Below are 14,644 nucleotides of genomic sequence, written 5' to 3'. Positions count from 1 at the left end.
AGTAAGTTGTTGTAGACATTCCTTTGAAGGGTGTCTAATGACTATCTTCTTTATCTTTCTGTCTTTGCCTTGCAATCTGATAGAAACTGGTGGAGTGCCAGTGATGCCTTTTTTTTCGTTATTGAAACTGGTTTCCTATCCTATTTTTTTAACCATCTAGTAATCCTTCTCAAATTTCCACAACTTTTATCCAAACATAACAGCAATTCCGCTCTCAATAAGTTGCTTCAGGAAACAAACCAAGTAGTAAAACACAATTATTTTATTGTAGCCCTTCGGTGTAACCAACTTCAAAGTATATTCCTTGAAGGTGGTTACACTGAGGCGCTAGAATAAAATAATTGTGTTTTACTACTTTGTTTCCTGAAGCAACTTCTTGAGAGCAGAATTGCTGTTACGTTTGGATAAAAGTTGTGGAAATTTGTGGAGAGAGAAGGAGTGTGGTTGTATAGTATTCCTTCTCAGCCCAGTCTGTCTTTTCCATCTTCCACTCTTTCTTGCACTTCTTTCTTTTGATGACTTCCAGGACTCCTCCATTCCACCATCAAGTTTCCTCATGTACGTTATTTCCATACCTGGCCTGGCTGCATATCTGTTGTGTAATCCTCACATGTGCTGTTTTGAGGCACTACCATTCTTCTTTAACTCCCCCTTTTTCCTCTTCTTCTTGAGGTGCTGGAGCACTGAGTATTTCTTTGAAATGTTATGCCTTCACCATTTAAATTTCAGGTCTTCATCCTAGTCTCTGCTGACCTTAGAACCTAGTAGCTTAATTACCCAAAGCCAGTGGGCTTTATGGTAGAGGCCACGAGGGGCACCTAGACCCCTTCCATTGTTGGTATGGGTCCTTGGCTTAGGTTGTTGTAGGCCAGATCCTCAACCCACTTATCACATTAGAAATCATAACCAAATCACTTACAGCCAATGTTTACATGTCAAAATGGCTAGCCCTGACAGCACGCAGTCTGTGATCTATGTTCTCCTATCTAGAGAATACTGTCAATACAGTTGACACCCAAAGCAATTGGTCTATGCAACTCTGTTCTCCTGACAGGAACCATCTAGAGTCTGTGCTCCTGCCTATAACTCCATTTTTGTGGGAGTTTGAGGTGGAAACACTCAGCATGTTTTTGGGAGGTTGGAGTAACCCCACAGGGAGAACATGCAAACTTCATACAGGCTTTGGCCAGTGGTCAGGATCAGACCTTGTACCATGTGTAGGGTAGGTGAAGACTTTAACCATTACACCAAAAGTGCTTGAGGAAAATAATCCCCTCGAAGGATGCTTGGAGTATTCAAAGTACCTGTGTAAACATTCCCATGTAAATGTCCTAAATTTTGTGGACAGAAGGTATACCTACAAGCCTTATACATTTCCTTCCATTGTTCTTTTGTAATTTGTTGTTCTAATCTTCTCTCCCAAATGTCTTTAATCTCCTTTGATTTTTACCAATTATCGCTTTCTTAATTAACGCATTCATTTCTGAATCCACAAGAAAACCCTACCAGAGTTGGTCTTCACTTGACAGTCTCCTCTTTTTCTGTCTCTCTGTCTATATTCTGCCGACAGTCTCTAATATGGAAGGCAATTTTTTTTTTATCTGCAGGTCAATACTTGCTTGGCTTCTTCCTACTCTTCACCTTTTCCCTTCAGGAAGAATTTTTATTTTAAGCACACACAAAATAGTCAAGAAATTCACGACTTCTCTGACACAAAATAAAGTCAGAATGTATTATGGTTTAATAGTGCTACAACATGAAGTCAGGTCTTCTTTATGGGGTTAACTGATACTGCTCTTTGAAAGGTAAATGTCAAGCACTGCAAATTATGTACACTTGAATACAACTGTTTAATATGCATGGTTACCATATGCGCATACTGAGTCGCCATATACGGCTTCATCACTACTGTGCAATTTCCTGTCCTTTTTTTGTGAAATGTTCAATTACCTCCTTCTGTACAAGTGTACATGTGTTACCAAAATTATTCTTAAATTTTACATAGGTCTGTATACCTCTAGCCTGAGTCATAGTTTAAAATGGTCTTCAGATAAGGCAACATTCTCCAATTATCAAACAAATATATAATGTCTCGACTAACACATCCACATTTTAGTTTTTTTTACATTTTTACATTTTACTATTTTGGTCCAGAGTTACAAAACTCTATACCTGTTGTACACATTAAAAATATTACCAATCAAACATGGTAACAAGAAGAATTTCTCTTTGAAAAAAAAAACAGTTGATAATAGACACGGGGTGTAGCCTGGCATACTCATTATACTCAAATGGCTACTTTTTTTCTAAGCATCTCTTAGAAACGTTCATTTAAAGAGCACAGAATGTTTGTAACTGTCTTGTGTTCACTATACCAAGCACGTTTATCTGATAGTAACGCATCTCTAAAAATATATATTTTATGGTTATAAGTAGCAACCATTGAAAAATGATGCATTGAATACAGAGTAGATTTTATTTAAATTAGTTGGTGGTGGGGTAGCAGCATATGTTTTGAGTAGACAATATAAAAATTCTGGCTACACTACAATTATTCTGGCTAAACATAATTATTTAAACTGCAATTGTTTATTGTGTTATTTTTAAAGATTGTGAAATTATTGTTCTTAAAATATTTTAATACTTTGGAGCTTTTCTCCCTGGGCCTCCACTGAAAATGGGCTTGTACCTAGTCTGATTTTCCTGGCAATCAAATGTCAATCAATAAATATATAACCTACTTTAAAAACTAATGTATATACTGTACACTATAGTCTGCTTGATTGCACACCGCACTGTGCTTGTTCACTGGAATGTATATACACGGTTTTCCATGTAATTAGCCTGAACAATTCTGTTGTTGCTTACATTTCTGTATTTCCTGTTTGTGAAATGCCTCGTATTTCAGCCTGAAACATACCTCTCAGCACAAGAAATCTGGACAAAGCCAAAAATAATGGAAGTCTAAAATTCAAATGTCTGTTGTTATTTAGTGACTTCAGTCCTAAATGATTTGCCTGAAAACCACAAAAATCATACGAGAAACAGACCTAAAATATGAAGCAAAAATCTGGACAGTTGAGGGTTATCTGAAATTGATCAATATTGATCAGTGCAACACCCCGACAAACGTATATATATATATATATATATATATATAGATTTGTATCACTTCACTGAAAGACCATTTTACTGAAACCCATTCACTGAGACTAAATCACCTAAAGTTCATTTCACCCAAAACTCATTTCACTGACAAGTAGTACTCTAAGGCAAGTCAAAGGTATATGTCCTTTTCCCCCACTGTAGTGCGGTGTGTACTAGGCTAATGGCCCTGGGGCCTTTACAAGCCTAGCCATAGGATTACCCTGGCATAGTGCCACCTAACCTTAGTACCCAGTGCCTCTGTCGAGAAGAGCCACTGGTGTTAACCACGGGGTGAATTTTCTGTTTCCCATCCACTCATCAAGATTTCTCTTGAATAGGGTCAGCGAGGTGCTCTGCTTGACAAGTACAGGAAGTCTGTTCCATAGCATGGGCAGCCTCTGGGTCATGAATGTGTCCCTCCAGCATGTTCTGTTAATTGTGGTAATGAGGTTGAGGTCTCTGGAGAGTGTGGTGCGGAGGGATTGGGATTTCTTTAGATGTAGCATTTCTAACAGAGCTGGATCAGACATAGCTTTGTAAGTCAAGCAGAGATCATCTCTAAGTAGGTGATACGAGACAGAGAATAGTTGGAGTTTTTTGAGTCTGTCCATATAGGACAAGTGTTTACGGCCTAGGATCCTCTTTGTGAGGTACTTCTGCAGCCTCTCCAGTTGTTGACGGTGTCCAGTGAGGTACATGCCAAATGGGGCATTGTACTCAATGATTGGCCTAATGAGGGAAGAGTAGAGGGAGACAATGACCTTTTTCTTCCTGGATGCAAAACCCTTAGTAATGAGATGTGCCACAAAGAAAGACTTTCTGACCACAGTGGCAATGTGGAGAGAGGTTGCTGTCAACCTGTGTTCCCAGATCTCTTATAACGTCTTCTGTGTTCAGTGGACTACCATCAATGTGGTAATTCATGGGAACAGGGGTTTTCCCAAAGGGGATGACGACATTTTTTTGTCATTGAGCTTAAGGCCATGGTTCTGACATCAGTTGTTGGTCACAGTGAGGCCATTCTGTAGGATGTCAACATCACTTGGGGAGTTGATAATAGCTCCCAACTTGCAATCGTCTGCAAACTTTGTCAGCCAGAGTCCCTTTGTGTTGGCCTGGACTTCAGAGAAGTAGATACCAAACAGGAGAGGGCCCAAGACCGAACCCTGTGGGACTCCACTTGTGACTAATCGGCAGTCTGACTTGGAGTCAGCTACTTTCACACTGTGGGTTCTATCTGTGAGCCAGTTTGCAACCCACCTAGTGATATAGGGGTTGATGGGTTAGTGAGTTTTTCCAATTCCTGAGTGGGGAATGGTATCAAAAGCCTTGGCCAGGTCAGGGTAGGTTGTATGAACCACCTTGCCTTCGTCCATAGCTCTGGTGACTGACTCAAAGAAGTCGACCAAGTTGAGTAGGCAAGATCCACCCTTCACAAAACCAAACTGTGTGTGATCCAGAGTTTGGAGATTCCCTATATCCTTGTTTATTAGGTCCATGATGATGTGTTCCATAGCTTTGCATATTCGACTCGTCAGGCTAATGGGGCAATAGTTCCCAGGGTCTGTAGTCGCTCCTCCTTTGTGGAGAGGGATAACTGTAGCAGTGCGCCATTCGGCAGGGGCAAAGCCTGAGGTGAGGCTGTTAGTGAACAGAGCACAAAGGTGAGGTGCCAGTTCACTCTGTAGTTCACGTAGAACACAACCAGGGATATTGTCTGGTCCCACAGAAGCTGTATTCTTGGCCTTGGACAGTGCTGTTTTAATCTGTGCAGCAGTAATACTGGGTGCCTGGTAATTTACTGGTATTGTGATTGGTCCTTTGGGGGGAGTAGGGGTAAAGTTGGCACTGAATCTGTCGGCCAGTATACTAGCAATATCTGTTGGCATGGTATAGGAGGTATCATTGTGCAGTAGCTCAGAGCAAATCTGGGTATTGCCGTGGAGATTATTTACATAACTATAGAAGGCTTTGTGGCTGTCTTTACTATCTGCTGCAATTCTGTTTTCATACCTAGCTTTAGAGGATTTGATGAGGGATCTCAACTTTTTGTTGAGGCAGATAAGGGAGTTTTTCCAGTCTTGGGACTTCACCTTATAACGCATCAGTTTCCTCCTTCTGTTGTAGAGTTTGTTTATGGCAAGGGACCACCAGATTGGCTTCCTTTTTTGGAGGAGAGTGTCTTGGTTCGATTGGGTATGGTGAGATCCATACAGTGCACTGGTGCATGATTCTGTAGTCATGCAACTATTTTTCATTTGCATGGGTGCCGTGAAGTTTGCCACCTCTGTTTTTAGGATCCTAAAGTTAGCTTCGGAGAAGTTTTTCATGGTGGTTACCTTTGCTGGGGGGTGGGAGGGACGTGGATTTCCATGGTGATTAGTTTGTGGTCAGATCTAACGAGGGAGGATCTGACTATTTGTGTAGAGCAATGGTCGCCCATGTTAGTAATGACCAGGTCAAGGATGTTGCTACCTCTAGTGGGGGTAAGAACGAACTGGTCCAGGGCACTGGAATTAATGAACTCCAGGAAACGCTGGGCAAGTGTATTGGTACATGAGTAGTTTACCCAGTTAATGGAGGGATAGTTAAAGTTGCCTAGTAAGACAGTGTTAAGTTGGACCCTAATATTCTCCAGGGTGCTTAGGAACGTGGAGTGCGAGTCTTGGGAGATGGCTGGGAACCTATAGCAGGCTACGACCTGAATCTCTGTCTAACCCAATGTTAGCTGCATCTGAAGTATCTCTGATGCGTTATGTTGGGCTACCAGTCTAGAGGTGTGCGCATCCTTTATGAATATGGAGACACCACCACCTTTGGAGCTTCGGTCTAAGTTCTGGGGCTAAAAGGTGTGGAATGAGTTGTACCCTGGTAGTGCAGGGGGTGCTTTCTGCTGCCCTGAACTAGGTCTCTGTTACAGCACAAATGTCGAGGCCCTCCATTTTAAGGAGTGGCTCGGACGAGTGCATTTTGAGATTTAGACTTCTAGTGTTCAGCAACATGTCCCTCAGATTGCATTGCATTTGGTGTTTGTATATATAGTTAGGGGGTGTAGCCCTCACTTAATTTGGTTTTCTGTTGTCTGGTTTTTGTTTTACATTATTTGGTAAAGCCGAACTAGGTATGGGGCCTCACCCAACTATATATACTAACACCAGGATCGGACTACAGTGGGGAAAAGAACATATGCCTGTGACTTGCCTTAGAGTACTAGTCAGTGAAATGAGTTTTAGGTGATTTGGTTTCAGTGAAATGGTCTTTCAGTGAAGTGATACAAATGTGTGTGTGTATATATATATATATATATATATATATATATATATATATATATATATATATATATGCATACATACATACACTCACACACACAAACACCTGAGGACAGTCTGTCATTGGCCGTGCAATTTGCCCTCCAGGATTCTCTAATCTCTCCTAAGTAATGTACTGCCCTTTGGGTATTCAGTTCTATACTGTTAACTTCGTGCTCGCGCTGCTTATCTGATTTGCTGCTTTTACTTCCAGCGCTGCTGTCAAACACAGACACTTGTATAAATAATCTATACAATACATACTGTTACAAAAAAACTCTAGACCACTCTTCTACATCAACAGTTAATAAGCTCAGATCATTCTTAACTCACCTTAGGACATCAATACCCGTCAATTCTATCTCGTTCGGAGAACATTCCCCATTCTGATTCTTAAAAATTCCATGTTCCAGTTTGTTTCCTATTGAAAAGGTCCTTTATCACCAAGCACGCTATGAACTTCCTAGCTGAAGATGTTAGTAAGTGTTCCACACTTTTTATGCAGAACCGCAGGTCACCTTTGCTTTCTTTCCTAACACAGCTCTCTCTCAAAGAAGGATGGACTTTAGACAGCATGTGTTTCACCTTGGGGGCGGAGTAAACATCCATCAGCCTCGGGGAATCAGAGATGGAAGTGCATACCGACTGCCTTTCCTATCCTGATTCCTGTACCAGTTGTGTACAGTCGCACGCACTGGCAAGGGGCAGGAAGAAAAAGCTTCCCCTTCGCCCAAAACGACCACTACAACAACCTCCATTTTTTACGCAATCTAGCGACAATTCCTTAAAATGGAGGCATGAAGAAAAGAGTTTGTCGCCTTTGCTCCCAAACCACCACCAGAAGCTGTTACTTTTCACTCACCCTCATTGGACACCTGTCTGCTCTTCATCGAAGGGCTGCAGAACACCTGCCCTCTTATTAAGCCCCGCTTCCGGCAACAATTTTCCTATGCTGGGATTTTAACAACATATTTCTACAACACAGCGACCGTGTTTACATTGAAATATGCAAACCCCAAATGACATGCTAATTAGTTGTACTTTAAAACAATTATTTTAACAAAAATGTTGCTTAGCAAATGATTAATGAAAAAGGTGCACACATTCAAACGTTTCTGCATTCAAAACTGTGTGTGCAATTTTAAGATACATGTCAGGCTCGTATAACAAACAGTACGCACGAAAACTGTCATATCTCCCAAGGAATACAGCTGTGGCAGCGACAGATTCCAAACTCTTAAAATGTTTTAGATGAGGATGCTCAGATGTAAACATTTTTTTTTCACCACATGGAAGTGAAAGCGCCCTAAGTTAGACATTAACAACTTGCGTTCACCACCCCCTTACCGGTGCGCGCAGGCGTGATGTTTGACAGTACTGTATTTGGGTAAAAGTCGTTTGGCCGCCCAGCATGCAGTGCGCTACCGATCTCCCTGCAGGGATTGAGCCACAGATAGGCTGATTAATAAGGGAATATCATGGCGGCCAGTAGCTTGCTGTTTTGATACATAGGATTATATTGTGCTACCAGTTTAAACACACAAACAACTGGCTGTAGTAATAGGTATTTAAGAAATGGATGAACACCCTGGTAACGCTGGTAGCGGCGGCAGTGGAACGTCCACTCCAAGACCACAAGGGAATATTAGTCTGCAATCAGGGGGAATTGGAGGACAGCAGGATACAAGCACAGAACTGCCCCGTCCTCAACAGTACACCATCCCAGGGATCCTTCACTACATTCAGCACGAGTGGGCCCGGTTCGAGATGGAAAGGGCACACTGGGAAGTGGAAAGGGCCGAGTTACAGGTACTTAACATTTTAAAGGGGAAGATGGATATCCAGTAATTGCGCTGCTATGTCAGCTTTACTGTTGTAGGCACCAGTTCTCAAATTGTTACTTACCTTCTCCTAATGTGCCTCGTTTGCTCTCTTGCTGCAAATTATAAGGGGAAAGTACATATGTCATTGCTAGTAATGTGCAGTATTACCCAGAGCCGCCATTTTTGTTTTCAATATGGCGCGTGCCTGAGCTCTAGTCAATGCCAATCCTAGACCATAAGCCACTGTTTCCCAAGATATGTTGTGTGGAGTTTAGTAGGTACACTTAGTTTTCTTAACTGACTTGAGAATACAGTATGTTGAGTTGAATTGCATGAGTGTGCTGCCGGACTAAGTATTATGTATGAAGGTTGTTATCTAGATCATATCTACCATCGGAACAATAGTTGATACTTCTCAGTTCTGTTTGTTGTAGTAGTTTTATCAGTGTGTATGATTACAGACATAAAGTGGTAATGCTGTAAGGATTTATTTTGTATACTTGATATTCGGAATTGTCATGTTCTAGGGTGCTGTCATGGTTATGTGTCTAGAAGGCAAGTTATGCAAAACTCACACGGTTGTTTTGGAAACAAGAACTGATGATGCGTTGTATTGGTGTTACGTAACTTTGCTATTGTCACTGTGGCATTTTACGTCAATTACATATCACATACCAGTGTTACTTTCTTCTCTTGTAAATATGAACATTTAATTTATGATTTGTTTTAATGTACTAGTAGCACACTATCAGCATATGCTCCAGTTGCTGCATAACTGTACCTACCCCCTTTGTTAATCACTAATTGTTGTCTCTCATTACCTGCTGCTTTCATAACTTTCCATTCTTTTTTTTTTTCCTTCGGTTTTTGAGCTGTACATTTCTTTCATCTCCTGTCTCTAGTTTCTTGAAATGTTCATCTGTAGGTGTTACTGCACCTTACTTGGTGTTTTCAAATTTTTAGTTTTTAGATTGTGGGTCAGCCCAAGCTTTTAGCATATATATGCAAACGTTGTTTGACCACGTTTTCCACTTGCATATTCTTTGAAATACTGAAATATAATTTTCTGTTTGTAACTTTTGCACGTGTCGTGGCTGAAAAGTGTCCAAGGGCCAGTTTACTTAATTGATCAACAAAGTATAAATAAAGTTCATAAATACGAGTCAGTAACTTGCACAATTGTTAGTAATTTTTTAAGTAGAGAAGTTGTGCTTTTTTTTCCAAGTATTTGGATAATTACAGTGTTTCTTAAGAAACCTGTTTGATATGAAAATAAGTTTTGTAAATCAGTGTGTAGCAAAACATCAGCTTATTTGGTTAAACAACCCACTGAAGTGTGCAATGGCTTTTAAGTCAGGTGCATGTCTTACTTGATTCTCTGTTCAGTTTTTACATGGTTGCTGAAATACTGGTTTGAGTAGGTAAGGTGTTATTTTTCATTGCAACGTTGAACTGATTTAGTATTACTTGTGTTCAGAACAAAATTGCGACTTGTTACTCTTCGTATCCTTGATTGCTGAATTCATCTAGTGTTCTTCCTTTGCACATCATTGTTGCCATGACTGAAAAATGACATTTCTGATCATTGGCATTCATTTCTCTTGATCATTAATTAGCTAGTGAACTAATGAAATGTACATTACTTCGGTACTTTCTGTTAGTAGTTTGGCTTAAGTAATATAAAATAAAACTTGGAGGCAAATATTTTTCATTTTCAAAACAGATGAATTCTGTCTTTCAGAATGTAGTGTATTCAGAAATGTTGTATATGCATATGTTTTCTGTAACTAGGTTAATCCAGCAGGGCAGAACCTATTAATGGCGAAGAGCTTCCGTAAATAGGTAGTGGTGTATTTATTAAGACAGTTTGCACTTTTGAATGGTTTAGTTGTGAGTCAGCACAGTATTTATACAGACTGATTATAGGATCATGCTGTATTACATTGGCAGGAGTTAAGAGGTAGTGAGTTGGTGAGAAATGAGTGGATAGTTTTTTTCAGCGGTTTAGCAATAATGGTGTAAGCAAATGTTATTTGGTGCAAAGCAGAACATAGATGTATATTTTTGCTTAAAAACATGACTTTCAGAAGTTAATAAAACAGTTTAATTTTTGCTTTCCACATCATGAAGAATAGTTTTGTGTTTGTTTTCAGTAATGAGATTTTGTCTGAGTGTTGTTTTTGTTACTTTTTAACTCGCTCAGCACTGTAGTGTTTTATTTTGTATACCTCAGTTTCACGCTCATGCCGCTTTATGGCACCAATTAACATTTTGATGGGACCTGGCTTCTTTAACTAAATAACTTGGCAGCTAATAGTCAATATTAGAAAAGGGCAATGAGTTCTTAAAAATAACACTAAGATTGTTAGTCTAGGATGTCTTGCAGTGGAGAAGTTAATCTTTGTCGGTTATTATGCATGTTTTCATATTTATGCTCATATTTAATACAAGAGACTTGCATTTTATTGTGGTATAATGTGTGAAACACCAATTTGGGAGACAGGACAAGTCATTGAAAATACTGGCTTATCTCACACACTGAACTTGAAATAGTACTACTTGATTGTTAGTAATTTATGAAAGTAAGCAATATTTCCATATGTACTTCATAAACTAAGTGACTTACAAACTGTTGCATGGCATTACATGAAACCTTTAGATGTTATTGAAGAAAACTGATATTTTCACTGTAAGTTCCAGATCTCCATTATTCTTTGTAATGATCATTATACAGTAAGACATGTTTCATATTTCTGTAGATACTCAGGAAATTCTTGTCACATGAAAGCTTATCCCTGGTTAACAAAAGTTAGAAAAAGTATAATTTAGGGCAAACCTTTTAAGTTTATTTTTCAGAAAATTCTCTGGAACACAAGATATGTAGGCTGCTAAGAAATGTGCGACATTCCACACCATTAGGTGTTACTGTAAACCTGTGCTCATGAAAACTGTTATTTAAAACTGATTTGGTAAATGTTAGATTATAGAATATTATTATATTGATAAGAAATTGGACTACTGATTTGTTTTTCATAGATTGCTTTAAGTTTGTATGTTAAATGGTACAACATTTAGTGTGTAAATTAAAAAATATTAACAGATCATTCATCTTCAAAATACATGGGTTTATTTGCATTGATTGTATGTCTGAATAAATAAGTAGCAAGTTACAAATGTATATTTAGAACTACACAATAGTTAGGTGTCATGACATAATGAATTTGTAGCTCCTGATACAGGAGTTTGTGTAAATAATGGACAGCCATAATGTCTTTGTCATGCAGTGTACTGTGTTTAAAGGATGAGCGGAGTAGCCATACATATTTAGTTGAAGAGTAGAGTCAGTAAGAAAAACTAGAGAAGTTGGGAGCATATGAAAAGTTTGAGAGCAGTAAAGAGTTAAGAATGTTAGCTGTCTGAGGAAGGAACCTACCAAGGAAGGATGACACTTTTGCTGCAAAACTGTGTCACAATGGCTTAAATTGTTGAAGGAAGATGTTGGAGATAGTACTGTAAATTTTTTTGTGACAATAGTTGGGTGCTGGTTTATTGAGTCTTGTGGGGTAGGTTGGAGGGACAGAGAAGTGTTTCCCATTTTTGCAAACCTTTAGCTGTACGTTTCTTTTGGGACTTCACTTAAATGATTTGTTCTATGTGTAGAAGTTTTTAGAGGTAGTGTAAGTATTGTGAGGATTTACAGATGAGAAGAATGTACAGTGGGGAGTCCACTAGTGTGCTGTATCCCAACACATTAGAGTGATTATATTTCCATGGAGCTCACTGTGGACGAAGAACTTAAAGAGCACACACTTGTAATAGTATGGTATCTGAGGTGTGAAACATGATAAAGATAGTCCTAGCATTTTTTGTTGTGGGTGTGTGTAAGATGTTGAAGGTTTATAGAGAGGATAAGTTTTGAAGAAAATATGAGTGGTACATGTGGCAGTTGCTGTTGAGCTGTGGTCTGACAAATTTGGACACTTTTTGAGATGTTTTTTAGATGTAGGAGGCAGCCCAGGACTTCATGGGTTGGTCAGAGTTGGCAAGATGTTTGACAGTCAGTACCAAAATACAGTTAATAAACTGGCACTTACACAGTGCACTCCTTCCAGAGCTTTGTAAAGGTAGCAGTAGTACCACTGTGTACCCTAGATGGAAAACTGTACCACTATTGTCAGGTGAGGTCATAAGATATGAGTGAGTTAGATCGTTCTTCAGGCTGTAATTTATCTGAAAGAAGATGTATACTGAGCTGCAAGTTAGGAGGAGGTCATCTTATTGGCTTGCTTATGACCTTCAGCCACTAGGAAGTGGAGGGAGGTTGAGTTTGATGAGAGATAATAATATGTGAAGGGACTTTATCAACTGTTCTGTATCCAGCTAGAGAGCAAGATGTAGAAGTTTGGATGCCTTGTTAACCAGATTTATGGAGAAGAACTCAAAATAAAAAGTTTTTGTAGTATTTTAGGGTTGTATGGAAGGGGAGATTAACAGTTAGTCAGTGGTATATGACTAGTTTCATGGCAAAGAAAGTTAACCTGACAGCTTATAATTAACTGACCTGTTTATTTCTTCAGGGATAACTAACCAAACCAAACATTGGATTATTTGTGTATACAGTATGCATGCATCCCTGCCAGTTTCATTTGAACCTCCTGTTTTCTAAAGGATATTTGTAAATATTCTTTGCTGTATAGATGGTCCTTGGTGACATTTGGTTGGAAAATGTAGATAAGGTTATTGCAGGATAGTGCACATAGTCTTTTGTTTGGTCACAGTGCTTGGGTACATAAAAAAAGAACTTAAGCATTGAAGTTTGGTAAAAAGGGGAAAAAAAGCATGGGGACAGTGGGGTGGGAAAGGCAGGTAAAGAAAATCGATGCCTTTCTGTTTCGGAAAGTACATCTTGAGTGATAGGGGAAGGGTTTCCTAAAGGCTGGGAATGACAGTGGTGATTTTTAGTACATCCTGTTCGTCTTAGGAAAGTAGTAAACCCTCCTAAAGTTAACTTTGGTAATGCCAGAATAGAGAAGGCAGTAGTAGTAGTAGTAGTAGTAGTAGTAGTAGTAGTACTATGAAATTCAGTTCATTATTACACTTTGTAGGCATTGTATTACATTAGTGTGTTTTTGATGTGTTATAAAAACCCTAAAATGAGTGTTTCTGTTTTTTGAGGTCAGTAAGATTAAAAATTCTTGACAAAGCAGCAATAACAGCAGTGCAGACTAATTGTACTCATGCTTATTTCTAACACTAAAGTGCAGATGTTTGGGTTTTTGAGTTTTCTGCAAAGTCTTTTTTTTTTATTTGTCAGTTGGGTGACTGGATTGAACTTGTATTTGTTTTATTTTTTATGTACAATTCTGAATTTGTGGCAAATGCAAGTTACTGTTTGTGACTAATCCTTTTTGAGAGAGAGACAGAGACAAGTCTGCATATTCATTAATATGTAGCAGTTGATTTAGTTTAGATGAAAATTTGATAAAGGATAAGAAGTATGCTTTGAGCAAAACAAAAGTAGCAGTGACATGGTTTTGTGTGTATACTCCTTGAACATTTTGATCTCCTGCAGTTTTCTTGATTTTTTTTTCATATTTTTGGACATTCTATACATGTGGTAATGTGGTAAGAGAATTTTGTCTTGTGTAGATATTTTGAGTGCTGTTCCCAACAATGTTTAGACTAAACTGTGGAGTGTACTAGCCTGGAAAAAAAATTCTTGGACTGAGTTCTTTTCCAAGCTCTTAGTAGACTTCTTGTTGAGCAGTTATGTTTTAGGATGTGTATTCTCTAGAGATTACTTCTTTATCAGGAAACAACCTACCCTTTGAAGGACAATACAGTGATGCTACCCATAGTCATGTTTTTTCATTTTTAACCGTTCAGCAACAAAGTTGTGTTTATCCATAGTGTGCAGGTACATATGTTATCTTTTGGTTCACTGGGACTGCTTTTAGTAATGCTCTGTTTTATTGAGATTGGGAAATTTGTACCAAAGTTATGTGACTTTGGAGGTTGTTATTTTGAGTAAAGGAGTGCAGGTGGATGGGAGAATTGCCCAACTCCAATTCACCCAGGGCTACAAATTTAGTGTCTGATGATGAAATAAGGCCATCTGCGAAGATTGCATATGTTATACATGATAAAAATAGTTCCTGTAAAAAAAAAAAAAAAAAAAAGGTACTTTTTTTATGTTTATAAAAAATGACAAACTGTACTGACACAACCTTAGTTGCAAACATTATACTTTACAAACTGTACCGAGACCACCTTAGTTGCAGACATTATACATTACAAACTGTACCAATGCAACCTTGGTTACAAACATTATACATTGCAAACCATGCCAATTATAACTGTAGCCGC

General features: G+C 38.8%; 2 protein-coding genes across 4 annotated transcripts in view; one reads left to right on the top strand and one right to left on the bottom strand.

The window, feature by feature from the left end:
- AP4S1 (adaptor related protein complex 4 subunit sigma 1) overlaps window positions 1-8,492 on the bottom strand; it is a 348,287-nt gene extending 339,795 nt beyond the window's left edge. The window contains exon 1 of one of the 2 annotated variants that reach the window (XM_044073817.1): window positions 8,361-8,492. The gene's annotated coding sequence lies outside the window, so the exon portion shown is untranslated. Of the gene's footprint in view, window positions 1-6,788; window positions 7,746-8,360 lie in introns of those variants that run through there. The other variant, XM_044073819.1, reaches the window with a different exon arrangement.
- STRN3 (striatin 3) overlaps window positions 7,894-14,644 on the top strand; it is a 1,528,247-nt gene continuing 1,521,496 nt past the window's right edge. For both annotated transcript variants that reach the window (XM_044073816.1, XM_044073815.1), the window contains exon 1: window positions 7,894-8,264. In XM_044073816.1, coding sequence (XP_043929751.1) covers window positions 8,031-8,264 — 234 coding nt within the window. In that variant the 5' untranslated portion in view covers window positions 7,894-8,030. The remainder of the gene's footprint in view (window positions 8,265-14,644) is intronic.

The sequence above is a fragment of the Protopterus annectens genome, chromosome 6.part0, assembly GCF_019279795.1.
Source record: "Protopterus annectens isolate FY-2018-M chromosome 6.part0, PAN1.0, whole genome shotgun sequence".
In the NCBI taxonomy this organism is placed as follows: Eukaryota; Metazoa; Chordata; order Ceratodontiformes; family Protopteridae; genus Protopterus; species Protopterus annectens.
Note: the sequence above shows the minus strand (reverse complement) of the source record. Positions and strands in the feature narration are given on the sequence as shown.